A 22,372-nucleotide genomic window follows, 5' to 3' on the forward strand; every position below is an offset into this window, starting at 1 on the left:
TCACTTTTGTAATGTAAGATCAGTTTTTCATGTTCTTCTGCTTGGCTTGATTTATCAGGAAGTAATTTATCTGTACACTCATATTACCATTCCTATCCACAACCACTACACATTCCTGCATTGCTTTGTCTAAAACCATACCAACTCCGTTTCTCTTATTCAACGTCCATAGTATAGTAGTTTATAGCCTTCCTCAATATCTTTTGTCTTCAAGAGACATTCCACTTGGTATCTTGAAAGCAGGAAATCTGTACTCTCTTTTTCATCAATGTCTGCACCAGCTCTGTACTTTTTTCCAGTTAATGTCCAAATGTTCAGGAAATCAGTCTTATTTTCTGGACTCTCTTCTTTGACCACATCCATCAGGAATGATGCAGTAGCCCTTTCGGTAGCAGAAGGGCACTGTGCTTCACTTCAGAGGAAAGCCCTAGTCATATAGGGCATATGAAGGACTCATTTCATGGATTTATTTGGGGTTCCAAGCCCCAAACATTTTGTAAGCTGGTTGTGTTCCAAACTCACTGGTTTCTCTTTACTGTGCTCCAGGATTGGGAATTTGGAACACAGTGTTTTCTCCCCTAATTGGCTTTCATCTTCATCCAACCCCCTCTTTATCTGAGGCCTTGTCTACACTCCGGGGGTAAGTTGACCTAAGTTACGCAACTCCAACTACGTGAATAACGTAGCTTAGGTCGACTTACTGCAGTGTCTGCACTGGGTTGACAGGGGAAACTCTCCCGTCGGCTTACCTTACGCTTCTCGTTCTGGTGGAGTACTGGAGTTGATGGGAGAGTGATCTGCGGACAATTTAGCGGGTCTTCACTAGACCCGCTAAATCAACCCCCGGTGCATCGATCGCCTCAGCGTCAATCCCTGGTAAGTGTAGACATACCCTAAAGGCTTTGGGTTTCTTTGGATAAATGCTTGCACCGTGCTTGCCAAAAAACCTAGCTCCTCCATTGAAGAGAGTTAGAGTCCAGCAGATCATACATTGTGGGCTTATATGAGAAACTTTCTTTGTGTTAAAGTGAAAAATGTCTTCGAGGAAGTGGTAACAACTCTTTGATGGGGATGCAAATACTTTGGGTTGTTCTGCAAGTGTTGATCTTGGAGGGTAAACAAAATACCTTCTGTGTGTGTTAGTTTGATGCTTGTGAAAGTGAGAAACTAACAGCCCAGGCATGACATTTGTGTCTATAAGAGTTTGCATATTCAAGTCTGCCTCTGCACCTCAACCCTTACCTGTACCCAAGCTTCTCATTGTAGTATTTCCTCGTATTTGCTGTCCTAATCATGCTTTCTTGGGTGAATTGCTGAGCCATGGTAATATATAGCCCTATTCTTTAGCACTTCCATTTCATGCTTCACAGTGTGCTCTTCCACTTTATTACATACGAAATATATATATAACAAAATACTCGAAGTTCTGACAGCCTGATAACAATTGTCAAGGGTTATTCAGTTGAACTTGAATGGTCAAAGTAGTTGGCCTTAGCTGCTATTCATTTAAAGTTCAGCTGACAAGACATCTTTCTTTTATCTTCATATTTTATTTGTGAGGTGGCAGGCCCCACCCCACATCTGAGCCCAGCACTTTCATACCCCTTCCGACCCTGATCAGAGGCTGTGCCAAGGCGGCGGCCCTCACTTCCCAAAAGCAGTGATCAAGAAGGTTGGATCGGACTGAGTAGGTATGGTAAGGTGGACATTCAAATAACATCATAGAAGTTGAGGATGGAAGACTGATTAGGTCATCTAGTCCAGGGGTAGGCAACCTATGGCACATGTGCCGAAGGCGGCACGCGAGCTGATTTTCAGTGGCACTCACACTGCCTGGGTCCTGGCCACCGGTCTGGGGGGTTCTGCATTTTAATTTAATTTTAAATTAAGCTTCTTAAACATTTTAAAAACCTTATTTACTTTACATACAACAATAGTTTAGTTATATGTTATAGACTTATAGAAAAAGACCTTCTAAAAACGTTAAAATGTATTACTGGCACGCGAAACCTTAAATCAGAGTGAATAAATGAAGACTCGGCTCACCACTTCTGAAAGGTTGCCGAGCCCTGATCTAGTCAGTCCTGTTCCTAGTGCAGGGTTGTTTTCTACAGTGTATTCTCTGCTGTTGTGCTTTGTCTAGAACAGTTTTAAATATCTCAAGTGATATTGCTTCCAGTGCTTCCCCAAGGGGTCATTCCACCATCTAATAGAGATCTTTACAATTAATAGAATCCCATTAGAAAGTTTTTCTAGTGTCCAGCAGGTTCTAAACCTGCTCTTCCTAATCACCCTTTCCTTGTATCACCCTAACGTGTAACCATTTCTCAAGATCTTTTCAAATACTAGAAGTTATCATGTCCCTTCCTCCTCCTCTGTCCGTTTAGCAGATGTTCAGTCAAGCTAGATGTATACACACCCCCTCCCTTCTTATCTGAGTGCTTTTCCTCTGGGTGAACGGCACTCCCACTGTGTAGTGCAGCTAGTGCAACAACCAGCTGTTTCCTCAGGCAGTTGGAAAAGCAAGCAGTCTCCTTCTAGGCTGCCCAACCTCTCCCAACTCACCAGTATGCACTAAAAAGAGATACAGGTTTTAACTTTCCTTGGAGCACTCCCTGGTAGTAGTTGACTTTTTTCTAGAGAACTTATCACCAGAGCACCTGAGTGCTTTTTTGGTGGGGAATCTATTTTAGGTGTTTTTTGAAGACTAACACATCTTCACTAAATTATGCTAAAGATTTAGTGTTTTCCAGTTCAAAGCTAGGACTTTACCTACTGTGTCATGGTAATGTGGTGTCTGGCACAGTATGTAAAACAGCTTTTAAAACATCCTTATTGTTTGTTTGGTGAACCACTCAAGTGAATGTCCAGTGAATGATACTGTTTAAAGGACAACTTTTCTGTACACGCCTGCAGATCTTTTCATGAATGTTTTTCTAAAAGATTCTCTGATAGTGTGTTTGTAGGCAGGAGATGCATTTCAGGAGAGTCCATTGCCAATTCTGTATTTTTCAGACTGTATTTTACGTTCTCAGGGGCCATCTGTATTTTAAATATCTGAATTTTGTAATTTGAAATTGATAACTACCATAGTATTATCATTAACAACAACTACTACCTCTTGTATTTAGCATCATGTTTCCTCTCAGATCCTTTCCCAATGAATTTAGTGCTAAGGACAAGGTACCCTTTCAACCAAAATTCTCATCATCTGCATAGCAGATACAGAGAGGTAATAGCAGTGAAAGTTTGTCCACATTTCCAACCCCTCTGCTTTGACTCTGTTTGAAAGAGACACTAAATGCCTTTCAAATGTGGGCAATAGAATAGTTCAGTTTTCATGTCCATTCTCTCTGCTTAGACTAATAAGGGCCAATTGTGATGATGGTTTTTATGATGCGGCCATTGGGAGTTAGAGACAAAGATCACCAACTCACTTCCTAAACCACCAGACAGCCTCATGTGGAAAAAACCTCTGCTGACCTTGGCTGGATTTCACTGACAGCCAAGAGGTGGCAGAATGTATCCTGTTCTCCAACCCTTTCACTCATCAGTCACCAGAAAAACTATTTATACTGTAACTGCCTGTTAGTCTGTGACAGTGAACAGACCGTTTGGCATGTTCTGGAAGAGGGCCTTTTGCCATAACACACCCCTCTCCCGCAGCCTCCTAGGGGAAGTCCTGTCCAGCAAGACAATGGCATAGGGCCCTGGGATGGAATCCTAGCAGGGGTTTCAGAGTCCCACCTAAGAGGGCCTCATTGATATGAGGTACTGGCAGTCAGCTTGTAGAGGGGCTAGACTAGTTTCATGTGAGAGAGAAATTTGTTTCCTAGAATTAGGGAGAGAGCACTCTGCCGACAGAAGAGCTACACTACTTATATTGGTTGCTTTTTGTACATGTTGGAGTTGAAGGGTTTAAGCTGCATGAAGAAGGGACTGATGGTTTATGTTGTTTTTTGATTGCACAATTTCTCCTTCCCCTTCCCTGACTTTTAAAAAATAAACCTGAAACACCACAGAAGATTTTATTCTGCTTAACCTGTGACTCTTGATTTATTCACAGTAATGTTTCCTTTTCTGAGTGATGGGTGAGCTTGGGCTTATGACTATGGCACTGCTAATTCCTTGTCTAGTGATTTTCATGCATTCATTGCTTGTGCTGGAAGTTGCATTCAAAAATAGTTCTTAGAGTAAATGGCTTAATCTTAAGAAAAGGTACAATGAAAACAATTGTTGTAAATTTCCCTCTTGCTACTTTAGTAACTGACTTGAAGGAACTTCCTTTTCTCTAGGATAAGGCATAATTTGGCCTTCATTTGGCTTTACCTCAGGGTTGGTCAGGAGCAGTCTGCCTCTTAAGGCACTTCTGAAGTACTACAGGTGAAGAATCTAATTATTTCTAGAGTTGGAAAGCTCTCATAACAGTAATTGGGTAAGACCTTTTGTGCGACAGCCCTATCACTTGAGTCATTCAAAACAAGATTGGACAAATCACTTCAATATACAGTATCAACCAGTCCTGCAGTAGGAGGGGGTTGCATGAGATGATCTAATAGGTGATCTAATAGATTATCTCAGATTCATTGATTATTTGTAGTTAGTTTGATGGGAATTATCTTTCAGCATTGGTTTCCTGAGTTATTTAGGCTCAGGTTGTGTTTGTATTTGGTCTTGGTCTTGGAAAAAATTTTGAAGGAGAAAGTAGTTAAGGACCTTGAGGTGAATGGCAATTGGGACAAATTACAACATGGGTTTACGAAAGGCAGATCGTGCCAAACCAACCTGATCTCCTTCTTTGAGAAAGTAACAGACCTTCTAGATAAAGGAAATGCGGTGGATCTAATATACCTCGATTTTAGTAAAGCGTTTGATACTGTGCCGCATGAGGAATTATTGGTTAAATTGGAAAAGATGGGGATCGATATGAAAATCCAGAGGTGGATAAAGAACTGGTTAAAGGGGAGACTGCAGCGGGTAGTACTGAAAGGTGAACTGTCAGGTTGGAGGGAGGTCACCAGTGGGGTTCCTCAAGGTTCGGTTTTGGGTCCGATTTTATTTAATCTATTCATTACTGACCTCAGAACCGAATGTAGGAGTGGGCTGATAAAGTTTGCGGATGACACAAAGTTGGGAGGTATTGCCAATTCGGAGAAGGATCGGGATATTCTGCAGGGAGACTTGGATGACCTTGTAAATTGGAGTAGTAATAATAGGATGAGATTTAATAGTGAGAAGTGTAAGGTGATGCATTTAGGGATGACTAACAAGAATTTTAGTTATAAGCTGGGGACGCATCGGTTGGAAGTGACGGAGGAGGAGAAGGACCTAGGAGTCCTGGTTGATCGCAGGATGACTATGAGTCGGCAATGTGACGTGGGTGTGAAAAAAGCTAATGCGATCTTGGGATGCGTTAGGCGAGGTATTCCTAGTAGGGACAAGGAGGTGCTGCTTCCGTTATACAAGGCGCTGGTGAGACCTCATTTGGAGTACTGTGTGCAGTTCTGGTCTCCTATGTTTAAAAAGGATGAACTCAAACTGGAACGGGTACAGAGAAGGGCCACTAGGATGATCCGAGGAATGGAAAACCTGTCGTATGAAAGGAGACTCGAGGAGCTCGGTTTGTTTAGCCTAACCAAAAGAAGGCTGAGGGGGGATATGATTGCTCTCTTTAAATATATCAAAGGGATAAATACCAAGGAGGGAGAGGAATTATTTCAGCTCAGTACTAATGTGGACACGAGAACAAATGGATATAAACTGGCCGTGGGGAAGTTTAGGCTTGAAATTAGACGAAGGTTTCTAACCGTCAGAGGGGTGAAATTTTGGAACAGCCTTCCGAGGGAAACGGTGGGGGCGAAAGACCTCTCTGGCTTCAAGATTAGGCTAGATAAGTTTATGGAGGGAATGGTTTGATGGGATAACGTGATTTTAGTCAATTAAGCATTAACGTGCCAGCGCTGGTAAAATGAGGGTCCGGCTGTATAATCTTGCCTGTATGCTCGGGGTTCTACTGATCGCCATATTTGGGGTCGGGAAGGAATTTTCCTCCAGGGTAGATTGGCAGAGGCCCTGGAGGTTTTTCGCCTTCCTCCGCAGCATAGGGCAGGGGTCGCAGGCTGGAGGATTCTCTGCGACTTAATTTAAAGACTTCAAGGGAAAGTGGGTGGGTCAGCTTTTGTGGCCTGCATCATGCGGGAGGTCAGACTAGATGACCATATTGGTCCCTTCTGACCTTAAAGTCTATGAGTCTATGAGTATTTTTTCTTCTATGCAGGTCATCTGGATCCAGGTTTCCTAGCAAGTGAGAGAACCTCTTCTGGCAATGCACAGATCAATGAAGAAATTAATATTGCCTCTTCTGACAGTGAAGTAGAGATCGTGGGAGTTCAAGAACATGCAAGGTACTTATTATATTTTTTGCTTTATATTTTAATTTTGAATTCTTCATTTTATCCAAACTCTTAAATAGCCAAAATAAATGAAAAAGGAAAATGCTGACTGACTTCTGATGTTAGTTCTTCAGACATGACCAGTGCCAAACATGCAAAATATATACTGTTTTATTTAGGTTCTTATACTCTACCTATCATTGTGATATCAGAGTTGCCTATCTTTTTTAGCCTATTCATGTTTTCAGATGTACACAGATTAAGCATGATGTCACATGTTTAATCCATGTACAACTGAACACACTAATAGGCTTACAAAAAATAGGTGTTTTAAGGGCTTCCACCGTGTATGTACACAGTGCCCTTAAAAATGTGCACTTACTGCATTTCAGTATTGAAATGGTTTCTTGGATATTTGATTTAATTCCCCATTTTAAGAACATTGACCATTAAATACTTGCATGGTCAATGTGATAAATGTCAGGATGCTCACTATGACACTGCACTTCATATTCACCATAGTGATATTATTATGATATGGTTATAATATAATTATGATGCATCTTGTATTTTGATGCATGACAAAATATGTCATGTGAGGGGTCAATGGAAAAGTTTTGGTTTGCTGAATATGATTATCCTATTTGTATGCATGTATCATTTTTGTATCTGGAGTTGACTGTGCATCTGTATTTCAAATGTGTTTGCTCCTGGGTAACACCCCCAAAGTTTGGTTATATCCAGTCTAGCTAGCACTTTATGAAGGGGCTATCCAAGGTAATGGCTCATCAGCGAAGACAATGGGCCATGGGAAAAGCTTGGCCTCACCTGATAAGCTTTCCTGTGAATGCTTCAGCCAAAATATAGGTAATATAGGCTGCCATTACTCATCCAAGCATGCAAGGGCATGTGACTAAATCATCTGATACTGAATTTCATCTCATTGCTTGTACTTTTTCACAAATTGTGCTTTGGGGCTTGGCTTGAAACAAAAGTTCCCTCCACATGGAAGAAGCTATAAAAGGGGAAGGTGACATGACCACTAGGCTTCCCTCCCCCTACAAGACAACATCTGGAAACACCTGAGGAACAAAGACTGAACTGGGGAAGGGGGGGTCCCAGGCGGGAAAGAAGGAAGCCTGCCTGTGTATGGAAGCTTGGTGGACTGTGTGTACAATTTAACAGGGTGAGATTCAAATCCTATCCAGTATAGACAACTTAGACTGCATTTTTGTTTTATTTCTTATTTCTACTGTACGTTATTACTTATAATCACTTAAATCTATCTTTTGGTAGTTAATAAATGTGTTTTATATTTTTACCTAAAACAGTGTGTTTTGCTTGAAGTGCTTGGGGAATCTCAGGAATGGGGACTGGTGCATTGTCTTCTCCACATCGAGGGAGGGGCAGACTGGGTGGTATTCTTTACTGGTCAGGCTTTTGACCAGGGCAAGACGTTACAGCTCTGGGGTCCTAGGCTGTGGAGCTGGGCTGGGGAGGTTACTGGCTGTAGCCTCTCTATTGTTAATTCATGAATGGCCGAGGAGAAGCATTTGTGTAACTGCAGCTGGGTGTGTCCCTGCCTGTGTAAGTGTCTGTGTAAGTGCAAGTCCTGGAGAGGACTGTAGCATGTCACAGCATCACAGTGTGACAGGGAGCCCAGGCTGGTGAGACAGAGGGCTCAGTGATATCCCAGTTCCAGGTTGCTCCCCAGTGGGCCCATCACACCCACTGTAGCTTAAGAATTAGCCAATATGTTTTTACGAGTCGTAATTTTATTTCAGCACATTTCATGTGCTCAACCTGAGATGAGAATTGGGGACCAAAATCCTAATAGGTGGCAGTCCCACCTTGTTTTAATTTATAATCTTTAAGCCTTACATATTTCTTTCCTTGAATGCCTTCCCATATCTATCTTTGGACCCAGGTATTATGAAGTAATTAACAGATTGAGGCCCACATAGAGACTTTCCTATATTCTGGGAAGCTAAATTGGGAAAACAAATCAGTCGTTATTGTCCACACAAAGCTACGTTTGGAACATGCATAGCTCTGCTGTCTGATGTTGGGGGTGGGGAGGTAGCTCTTCACCCTCTTTGCTCCTTCACCACTTATGTGCTGGTGAGAGAAGGGACGTATGAAGTATGCAGTACCCAAGATCTCAGGCCTTTGTAGTTATGCAGGAGGCCTTACTTGGTCTGATGCCATCGGACCGAGGCACAACCTAGCTAGGGTGACCAGATAGCAAGTGTAAAAAATTGGGACAGGGGTGGGGGGGTAATAGGTGCCTATAAAAAAAAAAAAAAAAAAAGCCCCCAAAATCGGGACTGTCCCTATAAAATCAGGACATCTGGTCACCCTAAACCTAGCCCTGTGGGATTGGGGGGACGACAACAGACAGACGGATGACATTTTGTGTCCAGGTTAAGCCTTATCTTATGGAATATTGATAATTCTTTTAAAGACGATCTCACTTGGAATAAATCAGGCGTTTTCAAACTGGGGATCGGGACCCCTCAGGGGGTCATGAGGTGGTTACCTGGGGGGTCGTGAGCTGTCAACCTCGGCCCCAAACCCCGCTTTGCCTCCAGCATTTATAATGGTGTTAAATATATTTAAGTGTTTTTAATTTATAAGGGAGGTCACACTCAGAGGCTTGCTATGTGAAAGGGATCACCAGTAAAAAAAAATTTGAGCCATTGGAATACATGGTTTCTATATACTGCAGATCTACTATTTAGAAGACCTTTCTCCTCCATTGTAAATTAAATGTATTTGTCCTCCACTACTAGTTTGTGTAAATGCTAACACGAATTACATTCATGTTTCATCCCTTTCTCTCTTTTTTTAACTTTCTAAGTTGTTTGCCTCAGTAATACTTAAAATGCAAACCTTTCTAAATTCAATGCACAATTACTAGTGAAAGTTAGTTTTAGTGGACATAGGCTTGCTAATGTGGAAATATTTCCTGCACTTCAGAAAGGAAGGAGAGAGGATGTTGTTTTTCCAGCACGTTTTTCTTAAGTCATCCTCAGCTGTGTTTTCCTTTGTGCTTATAACTATTTTGCCATCTTTGGGGAGACCATCTCTCATCAGTTCTGTTTGAAACTTGCACCTTTTGGTTGGTTGTTTCCTATTTAGAATTTTATTTCTCTTGCAGGTCTAGGCTTGCAGTTATGAAGTATTGATGGGCTTCTGGCAGGGTTGTCATGTTGAAAAGGTTTTAGGTTTTTGATCAGTATTTTTTTGCATGCTTAGTTTGTATGATTGGATTCAGTTCTGTTGTTCGCACTATATTTCTTTGCTCCATACTCTGTAGTGTTGCTGGATTGGTGTGGGCTGTGAAACTTGAATTTGTCTTTCATTTGTGGTGGTTTAGATTCTAGTGATTTGATTACATTTTTCATCATTAGAAACTATTTGGCATTTACTTAGAGCACTGATTCCTTTTGGTAGCTATGTGCTGTTTTTTGTTTAATTTTGTTGAATGGATTTCCTACCATGCATGTATTTAAAAAATAAATCCTCTGTTTCTCCTTTTCTGTTTTGGTTTTGTTGCATTTACTTCATGATGTTTTCACCTTGTGCTCAGGTTGTCAAGCATGTTTCCTGAGCTAATGTTTGATTGAACCTTCTGCAGTTGGCTGCCTTGTGTGATTTGTTCAAGGATATGAATTTTTGTTAGGAATCATTTCCACGTAGTAATCTATAGCTAGATTTTTGTCATCTTCAGGGTGAAAAGTTACCTTTAGTTTTGCATAGGTCCCAAAGGCCAGTCTACATTGGCGCTTAAGTCAATGTAAGGTACGTTGCTCTGGAGTGTGAAAAAATCACACACACTACGAGCAGTGTAGCTTACATCGACCTAACAGTGTCTACACCACGCTGTGTCAATGTGAGATGCTCTCCTGCTGACTTAGGCCTGGTCTACACTACGAGTTTAGGTCGACTTTAGCTGCGTTAAATCGAATTAAGCCTGGACACGTTCACACGACGAAGCCCTTTCTTTCGACTTAAAGGGCCCTTTAAACCGGTTTCTGTACTCCACCTCCGACGAGGGGATTAGCGATAAAATCGGCCTTAGGGGGTCGGAATTGGGGTAGTGTGGACGGAATTCGACGTTATTGGCCTCCGGGAGCTATCCCACAGTGCTTCATTGTGACCGCTCTGGACAGCACTCTCAACTCAGATGCACTGGCCAGGTAGACAGGAAAAGCCCCGCGAACGTTTGAATTTCATTTCCTGTTTGCTCAGCGTGGAGAGCACAGGTGACCACGCAGAGCTCATCAGCACAGGTAACCGTGATGGAGTCCCAGGATCGCAAAAGAGCTCCAGCATGGACAGAACGGGAGGTACGGGATCTGCTTGCCATATGGGGAGATGAATCAGTGCTGGCCGAACTCGGAAGCAATAAACGAAATGGCAAAATATTAGAAAAGGTCTCCAAGGCCATGAAGGAAAGAGGTCATAACAGGGACGCACAGCAGTGCTGCGTGAAAATTAAGGAGCTAAGGCAAGCCTACCACAAAGCCAGAGAAGCAAACGGAAGGTCCGGGGCTGAGCCGCAAACATGCCGCTTCTACGCGGACCTGCATGCCATTCTAGGGGGTGCAGCCACCACTACCCCAACCGTGTGCTATGACTCCCTCACTGGAGAAACACACAGGGAAGAGGGTTCGGAGGAGATAGCTCACAGCTGCAAGGAAGCGGAGAAACCTGTTTCCCCAACAGCCAGGATATGTTTATCACCCTGGACCTGGAACCAGTAACCCCCGAACTCACCGAAGACCCTGAGGGCACACAGGGGACCTCTGGTGAGTGTACCTTTGTAAATATTACACATGGTTTAAAAGCAAGCGTGTTTAATGATTAATGATTAATTTGCCCTGGCAATCGCGGCCAGTACAGCTACTGGAAAAGTCTGTTAACGTGTATGGGGATGGAGCGGAAATCCTCCAGGGACATCTCCAGAAAGCTCTCCTTCATGTACTCCCAAAGCCTTTGCAAAAGGTTTCTGGGGAGGGCTGCCTTATCCCGTCCGCCATGGTAGGACACTTTACCACGCCAGGCCAGTAGCACGTAGTCTGGAATCATTGCATAACAAAGCATGGCAGCGTATGGTCCCGGTGTTTGCTGGCATGCAGACAACATCCATTCCTGATCGCTCTTTGTTATCCTCAGGAGAGGGATATCATTCACGTTCACCTGGTTGAAATGGGGCAATCTTATTAAGGGGACATTCAGAGGTGCCCGTTCCAGCTCTGCTGAACAGAAATATTCCCCGCTGTTAGCCACGCGGTGGGGGGAGGGGTGAAGTGATCATCCCAGAGAATTGGGTGTGGGGGAGGGGAATTAGTTGGGTTTGTGCTGCATGTTAACCCTGAAACCGCAGCCCCTCCTTTTACATTGCAAACCCATTTTAAATGGCCAACCCAACGGGTGCTTGGTATGGGAAATGAGAGCACTACTGTTTGAAACCATTCCCACATGTTAAGAAGGTTAAAAAAGCCAAAAGACTGTGTCTTACCATGGCTGCCTGCAAGCTGAAATCTGTGGCCTGGCACTGCGTGAGTGATCTCTCACACCAAACCGGCAGGCCCTCAATATAAGAGGAAAAATGCGACCTTGTAACGAAAGCACATGTGCTGTGTAATGTGAACAGCAAAATTTAACGTGAAAGAGTGTACCCATTGTTCTCTAAAATGTGTCTTTTTTTAACCACCTCTCCCTTCTCCTCCACCAGCTGCAAATGTTTCTCCTTCACAGAGGCTAGTGAAGATTAGAAGGAGAAAGCGAAGGACACATGATGACATGTTTACAGAACTACAGATGTCCTCCCACGCTGACAGAGCACAGCAGAATGCGTGGAGGCAGTCAATGACTGATTATAGAAAAGCCCAATATGAACGAGAGGAGAGGTGGCGTGCTGAATCGCGGGATGAACAGAGCAAGTTGTGGGCTGAAGATGATAGGTGGCGTCAGCTTGCAGACAGAAGGCAAGAGTCGATGCTCCGGCTGCTGGAGCATCAAACTGATATGCTCCAGCGTATGGTTGAGCTGCAGGAAAGGCAGCAGGAGCAGAGACCGCCGCTACAGCCCCTGTGTAACCAACAGCCCTCCTCCCCAAGTTCCATAGCCTCCTCACCCAGACGCCCAAGAACACGGTGGGAGGGCCTCCGGCCACCCAGTCACTCCACCCCAGATGATTGCCCTAGCATCAGAAGGCTTGCCTTCAATAAGAGTTAAAGTTTTAAACTGCAGTGTGTCCTTTTCCTTCCCTCCTCCCCCACCCATCCCGGGCTACCTTTGCAATTATCCCCCTAGTTGTGTGATGAATTAATAAAGAATGCATGAATGTGAAGTAACAATGACTTTATTGCCTCTGCAAGTGGTGCTTGAAGGGGGGAGGGTAGGGGAGGGTGGGGTGGTTGGTTTACAGGGAAGTAGAGTTAACCGGATGGGGGGGGAGGGGCGGAGGGTTCTTCAAGGAGAAACAAACAGAAGTTTCACACCGTAGCCTGGCCAGTCACAAAACTCGTTTTCAAAGCTTCTCTGATGCGCACCGCACCATGCTGTGCTCCTCTAACCGCCCTGGTGTCTGGCTGCGCGTAATCAGCGGCCAGACGATTTGCCTCAACCTCCCACCCCGCCATAAATGTCTCCCCCTTACTCTCACAGATATTGTGGAGCGCACAGCAAGCAGCAATAACAATGGGGATATTCTTTTCGCTAAGGTCTGAGCGAGTCAGTAAGCTGCGCCAGCGCGCTTTTAAACGCCCAAATGCACATTCCACCACCATTCGGCACTTGCTCAGCCTGTAGTTGAACAGGTCCTGACTACTGTCCAGGCTGCCTGTGTACGGCTTCATGAGCCATGGCATTAAGGGGTAGGCTGGGTCCCCAAGGATTACGATAGGCATTTCAACATCCCCAACGGTTATTTTCTGGTCCGGGAAGAAAGTCCCTTCCTCCAGCTTTCGAAACAGAGCAGAGTGCCTGAAGACGCGAGCATCATGTACCCTTCCTGGCCAGCCCACGTTGATGTTGGTGAAACGTCCCTTGTGATCCACCAGGGCTTGCAGCAGCATTGAAAAGTACCCCTTGCGGTTTATGTACTCGGTGGCTTGGTGCTCCGGTGCCAAGATAGGGATGTGGGTTCCGTCTATGGCCCCACCACAGTTTGGGAATCCCATTGCAGCAAAGCCATCCACTATGGCCTGCACGTTTCCCAGAGTCACTACCCTTGATATCACCAGGTCTCTCATTGCCCTGGCAACTTGGATCACAGCAGCCCCCACAGTAGATTTGCCCACTCCAAATTGCTTCCCGACTGACCGGTAGCTGTCTGGCGTTGCAAGCTTCCACAGGGCTATCGCCACTCGCTTCTCAACTGTGAGGGCTGCTCTCATCCTGGTATTCTGGCGCTTCAGGGCAGGGGAAAGCAAGTCACAAAGTTCCATGAAAGTGCCCTTACGCATGCGAAAGTTTCGCAGCCACTGGGAATCGTCCCACACCTGCAGCACGATGCGGTCCCACCAGTCTGTGCTTGTTTCCCGGGCCCAGAATCGGCGTTCCACGGCATCAACCTGCCCCAGGAACACCATGATTTCCAAATTGCTGGGGCCTGTGCCTTGTGAGAGGTCTATGTCCATTTCCTCATCACTCTCGTGGCCGCGCTGCAATCGCCTCCTCAGCTGGTCCTGGTTTTGCTTTGGCATGTCCTGGCTCTGCATATACTCCAGGACAATGCGCGTGGTGTTCATAGTGCTCATAATTGCCGCGGTGATCTGAGCGGGCTCCATGATCCCAGTGCTAGCTATGGCGTCTGGTCTGAAAAAAGGCGCGAAACTAGTATCTGACGGACCAGGGGAAGGAGGGAGGGAGGGAGGGGCGAGTGACGACATGGCGTACAGGTACAGGGAATTAAAATCAACAAAGGTGGCTGTGCATCAGGGAGAAACACAAACAACTGTCACACAGAATGGCCCCCCCCAAAGATTGAACTCAAAAGCCTGGGTTTAGCAGGCCGTTGATTTCACAGAGGGAGGGGGGAAGCAAATGAATACAGAACAAATCTATTTTTTACATCTTAAGACGACGGTGCAGCATGACTGATAGCCCTCGGCATCTTCTGGGTGCTTGGCAGCAAATACTGGGCGCTTGGCAGTTATGATGACGATGGCCTTCAGGCCTATTGCACGATCTGCTGCTCAGGGAAGACTCTGCTAATGTGCAATGATCCAACAGGGCGCTTGGCAGAAAATGGCATACTACGACTGATAGCCATCATCGTCATTGTGAAGGCAGCAGAATATGACTGGGGGGATGGGGGACTGGGGGACATACGGAGTTCCAGCCACTGCTGTACGACGAGGACGGTTACCAGTCGTAATAAACCATCTACTGCCAAAAGGCAAGGGCTGGTGCAATGCAGCCCTACGGCTGCCAGCCCCACAGCTGCCAGCACCCAGATCGCCGATGAAGGCTACCAGTCATGCTGCACCGTCTACCACCAAAAGGCAGTTAGCTGCTGCTGCTGTGTAGCAATGCAGTCCCACGTCTGCCGGCACCCAGATGACATATGGTGACGGTGAGCTGAGCTGAGCGGGCTCCATGCTTGCCGTGGTATGTTGTCTGCACAGGTAACCCAGGTAAAAAGGCGCGAATCTATTGTCTGCCGTTGCTCTGACGGAGGGGGAGGGGCCTGACGACATGTACCCAGAACCCCCCGCGACACTGTTTTGCATCATTCGGGCATTGGGATCTCAACCCAGAATTCCAATGGGCGGCGGAGACTGCGGGAACTGTGGGATAGCTACCCATAGTGCAATGCTCCGGAAGTCGACGCTAGCCTCGGTACTGTGGACGCGGTCCGCCGACTAGAGCACTTAGAGCATTTTATGTGGGGACACACACAATCGGCTGTATACAACCGATTTCTATAAAACTGGCTTCTATTAATTCGACCTAATTTCGTAGTGTAGACATACCCTTACCTTCCGCCTCTCGGGGAGGTGAAGTATTGAAGTTGACGGGAGAGCCCTCTCCCATTGACTCATTGTGTCTTCACCAGACCCACTAAATGGACACCGCTGCATCAATTGCAGCAGCGCCGATTTAGCACGCAGTACAGACTAGCCCAAAGAGATTGTAATTTTACACTGGAACGATGCACCGTAACTATTATGTTCGTGCAGACTCAAGCATCATGAGATACTTCTGCTTTGGCCACTGTCTTGTCTTGTTAATTATTATTATTAAAGGCATTTCTTAAAAAAAAAAAAAAAAAAAATCTAGATTTAGCTAGAGCTCTAAACTTCTTCTTATAATGAACCTTTAGTAGATATATAGAACTCCAAAAGATTTGAGAAAACTGATGGAAATGCCACCTTGAACTTTAAATCTAAGGTTAAATAGCAGGTCGCAGGCAGAATAGGAAACATGAATGCAGTACTTTTAAAGAGCAGTAAAAGAAACATTAAAAAAAATCAGCTTGGACAAGGAAGATTTTCATCAAATAGAATTAGAAAAATCTCAGTCTCCCATCACAGAGAAATGCAGGGAATGTAACTTGAATAGATCTGGGAAAATTCATCTATCTTTCATCATACAGAATTTAAAAATATAAATTTGGAACACATGGAGTGGTTTGAAAGATTTACTAGCACTTATTTAAAGAAGGTTATCAGTGGCAAGAGATGCGACAATCCTAAATCAGTGCCAGTAAAAACTTTTTTACCACTCCATTTTGTAGCAAAATATATCTGTATATTTTTGCTTTGCTTTGTTTTGTTTCTTCCTAAATATTACCAGGTACTTCTCTTGCTGTCTGTCAGTAATGCAGTATAACAATTGGAAGTATGTTGTAAGGTAACATATTTATGCCTCAGTTTAACAAAGCACTCAAGCATGCGCTTAACTTCAAGCCCATGCTGAAATCCCATTGTCTTTAATCATTACAAGCTTAATTGTTTTGTTAAATTAGTGCCTTATATTTGGACAGTTACAATATCCATATATTCACATATATGCAGGTAGTCTTGAGTTAATGTTGTAGCCTGATCTATAGATTATGAATAAGAATTCCCAGTTATCACCTTAAGGTTAGACAGGTTCTTGTCCCAAGATCAATCCCCATATTACTAAAATTATGATATAATCGGGGACCCTGATGTGCACAGGTGCAACACTCACACTATAGGAACTCTTTTATATTTACAAATACATCTATTAATACACTTAGCAAAGTCACACACACTCTAACTCAGTAAGGTAAATAAAGATAATACAGAAAGTACATCTGAACATCCATACTCTCACCATCCCTTGCAGAACAGCCTGAAATATTAGCCATTATCTTCCTCATCATCTTCCTTATTTTCACCAGTGGCCATCATTCTGGCCCCTCTCAAGGGCTACATCTCTCTCTCTCTCTCTCCAACTGATCACTCGCTGGGATGCCAATTTTATAATATGTTACGCTGATGTTACCATGTCTAATGCATATTCAGCAGGGGTTTCTCCCCTCCTCCTTATTTGTATTTCCTCCCCTTACTAATCTTAAGGTGTCCTTCTATAGTATATTTATGATTTTAACTCATCATATATGTCAATTCGTTGCCATGGCACTCTTGCGGTTGGATAGTCTGTCCAAAACTTTCCAGAAGCTGGTGTTAGTTCATGTTCTTATGGTTGGCTGATGTCATTATGGACAAAATTCCCCCCTACATTCTGCTTCCAGTTCCCCAAAATGTATGTGTTACCTAAGTTTATCTATGCTAAAGTTCATAGGCCTCAATCCTCATGTTAACTGTTGAAGCCAGTGTCTTACAGGATACAAGCCTGTAAGTTCCTTGCATTACTGCTGAATACAATAAAGCAGAATGTAATATAAATCCATGAATATAATAGAGGTAAGGCTGGCCCACTGGGCTACAGACACCTCTTCCTTGATAGGGTGATAGTTAATGAAGCTTATCACATTAATTTAGGGCCTTATCATATGCTTAAAACCTGTGCTTTACATAACCCAATAGATGACTGGTAAAAGAGAAGTGCCATCTGCCCAGTAAGTATATGTGTATAGGTGCCTGTGGGGTGTAACAAAAATATAAACCTGTGACTTTGCACTCCAATTGACCATAAAAATACCTTGATATTCAGTCATTACCATACTGGCCATCTCCACTATACGTCACCATTCTTATACACACTACTCACTTGGTTAATCTGGTAGGCTACCAACAACAGTGACAACAAATTCTGTTGGTACCTTCCTTCTGGCCACGCTGCTGTGTGTCCACCTTAAACATCTTGTATCCGCCAACGTACTGATACCCCTATCCAGAGCAACAGGCCATCAATGGAGTTTCCCGTGTTGGGTGATATGCTACCGGAGGAGGTACATTGATGCATGTAACGTAGATGTTGTCTTCAAGATGACCTAATGAGTGAATAGCTGCCAAATGACCGAACACATCCTCATCTGAATTGAACACAGACAAGGAGGTGCCATGATGTAATCGTAGTTAAATAAGAGCCTTAATTAGGGTGCAGTGTCACAGACCCCATATCTGAGTTCTCAGTGGCAGGTCTTAATAAGAATTAAAGCAAGTGGCTCTTCCTGTTCCATATTTAAAAACAGTTTCAACAATATAATTTAGCAACTGCTAATCCTTGATTAAATGTGGGGCCTTTCCTAATTTTAAATTGTGCTATGTGTGTGTACTGTATGCAGAAATTGATATGACAATTGTATCCATTACTACTCCTGGCATTAGTGTAGCCACCTTCCACCCTGGAGTTACTGATTAGAGAACAGACTTTTTTGCAGGTTACTAAAAGTGACATAGCTACATTCATTAGCTTATAGCTAAGGTTTGCCCTTTTACCTGGTATGCCCTTTACAATAGGCCCATTTTAGATACAGTAACTCCTCACTTAAAGTCGTCCTGGTTAATGTTGTTACGTTGCTGATCAATTAGGGAACATGCTCGTTTAAAGTTGTGTAATGCTCCCTTCTAATGTCGTTTGGCAGCCGCCTGCTTTGTCTACTGCTTGCAGGAAGAGCAGCCCATTGCAGCTAGCTGGTGGGGGCTTGGAACCAGGGTGGACCGGCAGCCCCCCACTCCCCTAAGTTCTCTGTGCAGCAGCTGCCCAGCAGGCTAGCAATTGCAGCTGTCCCTCCCCCCACTGCCATGTGTTACTCCTGCCCTCTGCCTTGGAGCTGCTCCCCGAGACTCCTGCTTGCTGTGCGGGGGGGGGGAGGGAAGGAAGAGGGGGGGTTAATGTCAGGGTGTCCACCTCCTCCTGCACCCCGCTTACCCTATTTTCCATAGAGCAGGGGGGACACACCAGGACTCAGGAGGGAGGGAGCTTGCAGCAGCTGCGATCTCAGCAAGCTGATCTAATTAACAAGGCAGTGCACTTAAAGGGGAAATGCGCATATCTCCCTCCATTCCTGCTGCCTTGTAGAGTGAGAGAGTTAACCCTTGAGGGCTCAGCCAATTGCTAGTTCATCATTTAGCAGTAAGGGAAATATCGAATCATAGAATATCAGGGTTGGAAGGGACCTCAGGTGGTCATCTAGTCCAACCCCCTGCTCAAAGCAGGACCAATCCCCAACTAAATCCCCAAATGGCCCCCCTCAACGATTGAACTCACAACCCTGGTTTAGCAGGCCAATGCTCAAACCACTGAGCTATCCCTCCCCGACCCTCTGACTCCTCCACCTCAACCAAGCTTCACAATCATCATCACTGTGTACCAGTATTAAATTGTTTAAAACTTACTTTGTGTGTGTGTGTATGTGTATGTATGTGTGTGTGTGTATATATATATGTATATATAGTCTTTTGTCTGGTGAAAAAAATTTCCCTGGAACCTAACCCCCTCATTTACATTAATTCTTACGGGGAAATTGGATTCTCTTAACATCGTTTCGCTTAAAGTCGCATTTTTCAGGAACATAACTACAACGTTAAGTGAGGAGTTACTGTACATATTGTTTTCTAGTACATATATACATTGGTACCATCAGTTCAGGCAATAAATTCAATACTGTTCCATGATAATTCGTCCTCCCCAAGTTCAGTATACTGCCATTTGGGGACGAAATAATATGGCTTTGAAGATGATACCAGTGCACCAAAGAGTGTCCTATACCGGGCTGCTGCCATTGACTCCCGACCATAGTTACTTTAGCGTTAGAGGTCATCATTTGGAGGTTTACAACAAAGTCTGTTTTCTTTGCTTCCTTCACATGGTACAAACACTGGAGCTTGCAAGTCTGCATGTAATTGGCCAGGTGCTTCCCTGAATAAACTGTCGGGACATCAAGACTGCTGCATTGTAGCTGTAAGATAGCTATTAATCCTACAGTAATATGATGGTGGTTTGCTCAATGAACTTCTGAATTTTAATCTGGGTTCTGCCAGACTGGCCACGTTGCCTGACAAACTCCAAATCAAAATTGTGTGTGTGTGTGTGTGTGTGTATGTGTATATATATATCAATTAGTTAAAATTAAATTATTCATTGAGACAAACATACCTATCTTTGACTGATTTCTGCAAAGATTGAACCATCCCAACTGTCATATAGGGACACACCCATCGTAATTAGATTTTAATTCTAATACTGAAATAGTGTGGTACCACAAAGAAAAATGTTTTACTGATGATAATTTTATTATTTACACCTTTGCACGCAAAAAGATTGTTGTTGCAATAAAAACAAAAGTATGAAAAATCATAACCTAGTCAGTGACACAAAACATAAAAATTAATCCAAATAAGTAATCCCAACATACCACAAACCATACCACCAATGGATTAAATATTGCTGTTCAGAGCAGGTCCAGGAAACCTAAAGGTTGAAATTTATTAATTGTCCTGGGTTTACAACCTTGGTTTGTCTATAAAATAAGTTTAATGATTTAGTCAGGAGCTTGCTTTTCTTTAGTCTTTAGATCCTAGATTAAAACAGAAATGGGCGAAAAAGAAAAATATTAACACATGCTTTATTTAGGAAATATAAAGGGAAAATTGCAATTAGATAGATTCAACATTTTATTTTTGTGAATTAGGACCTATAATAATAAGCATGATTTATATTGTAGTAGCAAAGTTTTCTACCTGTCGCTTGTGAGAGACTTTGATAGTTCCTTAAAATAATAATTCGTGTGTGAAGCAGAAAGATAATATGTTGCTGACTTCCTTTACCATGTTAGTTGCAATTTCAGACTTATCCAACTTGATACCTATTTTTGGAATAATAATGCACAACCGATCAGTTAAATTAGGAATATACCTAATACAAACACGCAAGTAACAAAACAGTATAAATACTTGATGCTTGACTATTCCCTAAAGGCTTTACCTCACTCCTTTTTCTACTTTTTCTCATAGAGGATAGATCCATCAATGGATATTAGTCAGGATGGGCAGGGATGGTGTCCCTAGCCTCTGTTTGCCAGAAGCTGGGAATGGGTGACAGGGGATGGATCACTTGATGATTACACTGCTCTACAGCCAAAATGCTTCTGAAATAAATGTAGTCAAACTTTACTAATTCTGGGTCACTGAGAACGAAAATGATGCTTAAAATTGTTGATTGGCTCTAGTTTTCAAGATATGCTATTGTGTCAGTATATACGACCCTTGACTTGGGAATGGCGGAGGATAAGTGAGTTATAAGGGGAAGGGATCTCAATTTAAACCAGAAATGACTAAAATACATCTTTGACTGGATCTATGAATAAATCTATGACTGGGTTTGGACAGTACTTGCTTTTTAGGCAATGAATGATGCAATCTGAAGCTGGTATTGCATCATACATGATATGAATTGCATCATGTTATTCCTAGAAGTCATGGATGATGCAATCATAACGAAGCTTACATCACTCTGCTGAACAAATTGCCCTATATCAGCTCTAGAAATCATACAGTGTCGTGCTCTCTTATTTGTCAGTGTTTGATTTTGCAAAGGGACACATTTCTGTTTAGCCAAAGTGAGCAGAGATGCCTCGTACTTGTGTGAACAGTGCAGATAACTTCTGCTATGTTTGTGGTGAAGTGACTTTTGCATCACAAAAGTGCAGTATAACCACTATGGTTAAGAAAGCCTATCGCCTTTATTTTGGCTGCAAAATTGGAGATCAGGACAAGAGGTGGGCCCCACACATATGCTGCAACACTTGTGCAACAAATCTTCGCCAGTGGTTGAACAGGAAAAGGAAATCTATGCCTTTTGCAGTGCCAATGATTTGGAGAGAGCCAACAGATCACACCAGCAATTGTTACTTCTGCATGGTGCCTCCAGTTGGGAAAGGTGTGTCAAAGAAGAAAAAGTGGACTGTGCATTATCCAAACATTCCATCAGCTATACTCCCAGTACCCCACGGAGAAGGACTGCCGGTTCCTGATGCACCAGAATCATTCTCACTTGAGTCAGACGAGGAAGAGGATGAAACGTCTGGTCCTGAACCATCAATGTCACAGGACCCACATTTTCTCCCATCCTCTTCCTCTGAACCACACCTCATAACACAAGGTGAACTGAATGACCTTGTCAGGGATTTGGAACTACCCAAGAGTAAGGCAGAGCTGTTGGGCTCCAGACTACAGCAGTGGAATCTCCTGGCAGGTGATGTTAGGGTTTCCATGTTCCGTGACCGTCAAAAGGATCTTGTCCCATTCTTCTTCATGGAAGGTGATCTTGTAGCCTGCAACAACATCGATGGTGTGATGGCAGCCCTCAACATCGTTCACGATCCAGATGAGTGGAGACTGTTCATTGATTCATCGAAGACGAGTCTTAAAGCTGTTTTACTGCATAATGGCAATGTTTTGCCATCAATTCCAGTTGGTCATGCAGTCCATATGAAGGAAACCTATGACAACATGAAACAACTTTTGAGGTGCATAAACTATGACCAACATCAGTGGCAGCTTTGTGGCGATTTGAAGGTTGTTGCT

The 22,372-nt window shown here is 43.6% G+C and overlaps 1 protein-coding gene across 2 annotated transcripts in view; it reads left to right on the forward strand.

Moving 5' to 3' along the window:
• ARK2N (arkadia (RNF111) N-terminal like PKA signaling regulator 2N) overlaps window positions 1–22,372 on the forward strand; it is a 57,076-nt gene that overhangs the window by 29,989 nt on the left and 4,715 nt on the right. For both annotated transcript variants that reach the window (XM_065406821.1, XM_065406822.1), the window contains one exon: window positions 6,278–6,404. In XM_065406821.1, the coding sequence (XP_065262893.1) occupies window positions 6,278–6,404 (127 nt within the window). The remainder of the gene's footprint in view (window positions 1–6,277; window positions 6,405–22,372) is intronic.

The sequence above is a fragment of the Emys orbicularis genome, chromosome 6 (assembly GCF_028017835.1).
Source record: "Emys orbicularis isolate rEmyOrb1 chromosome 6, rEmyOrb1.hap1, whole genome shotgun sequence".
Classification (NCBI taxonomy): Eukaryota; Metazoa; Chordata; order Testudines; family Emydidae; genus Emys; species Emys orbicularis.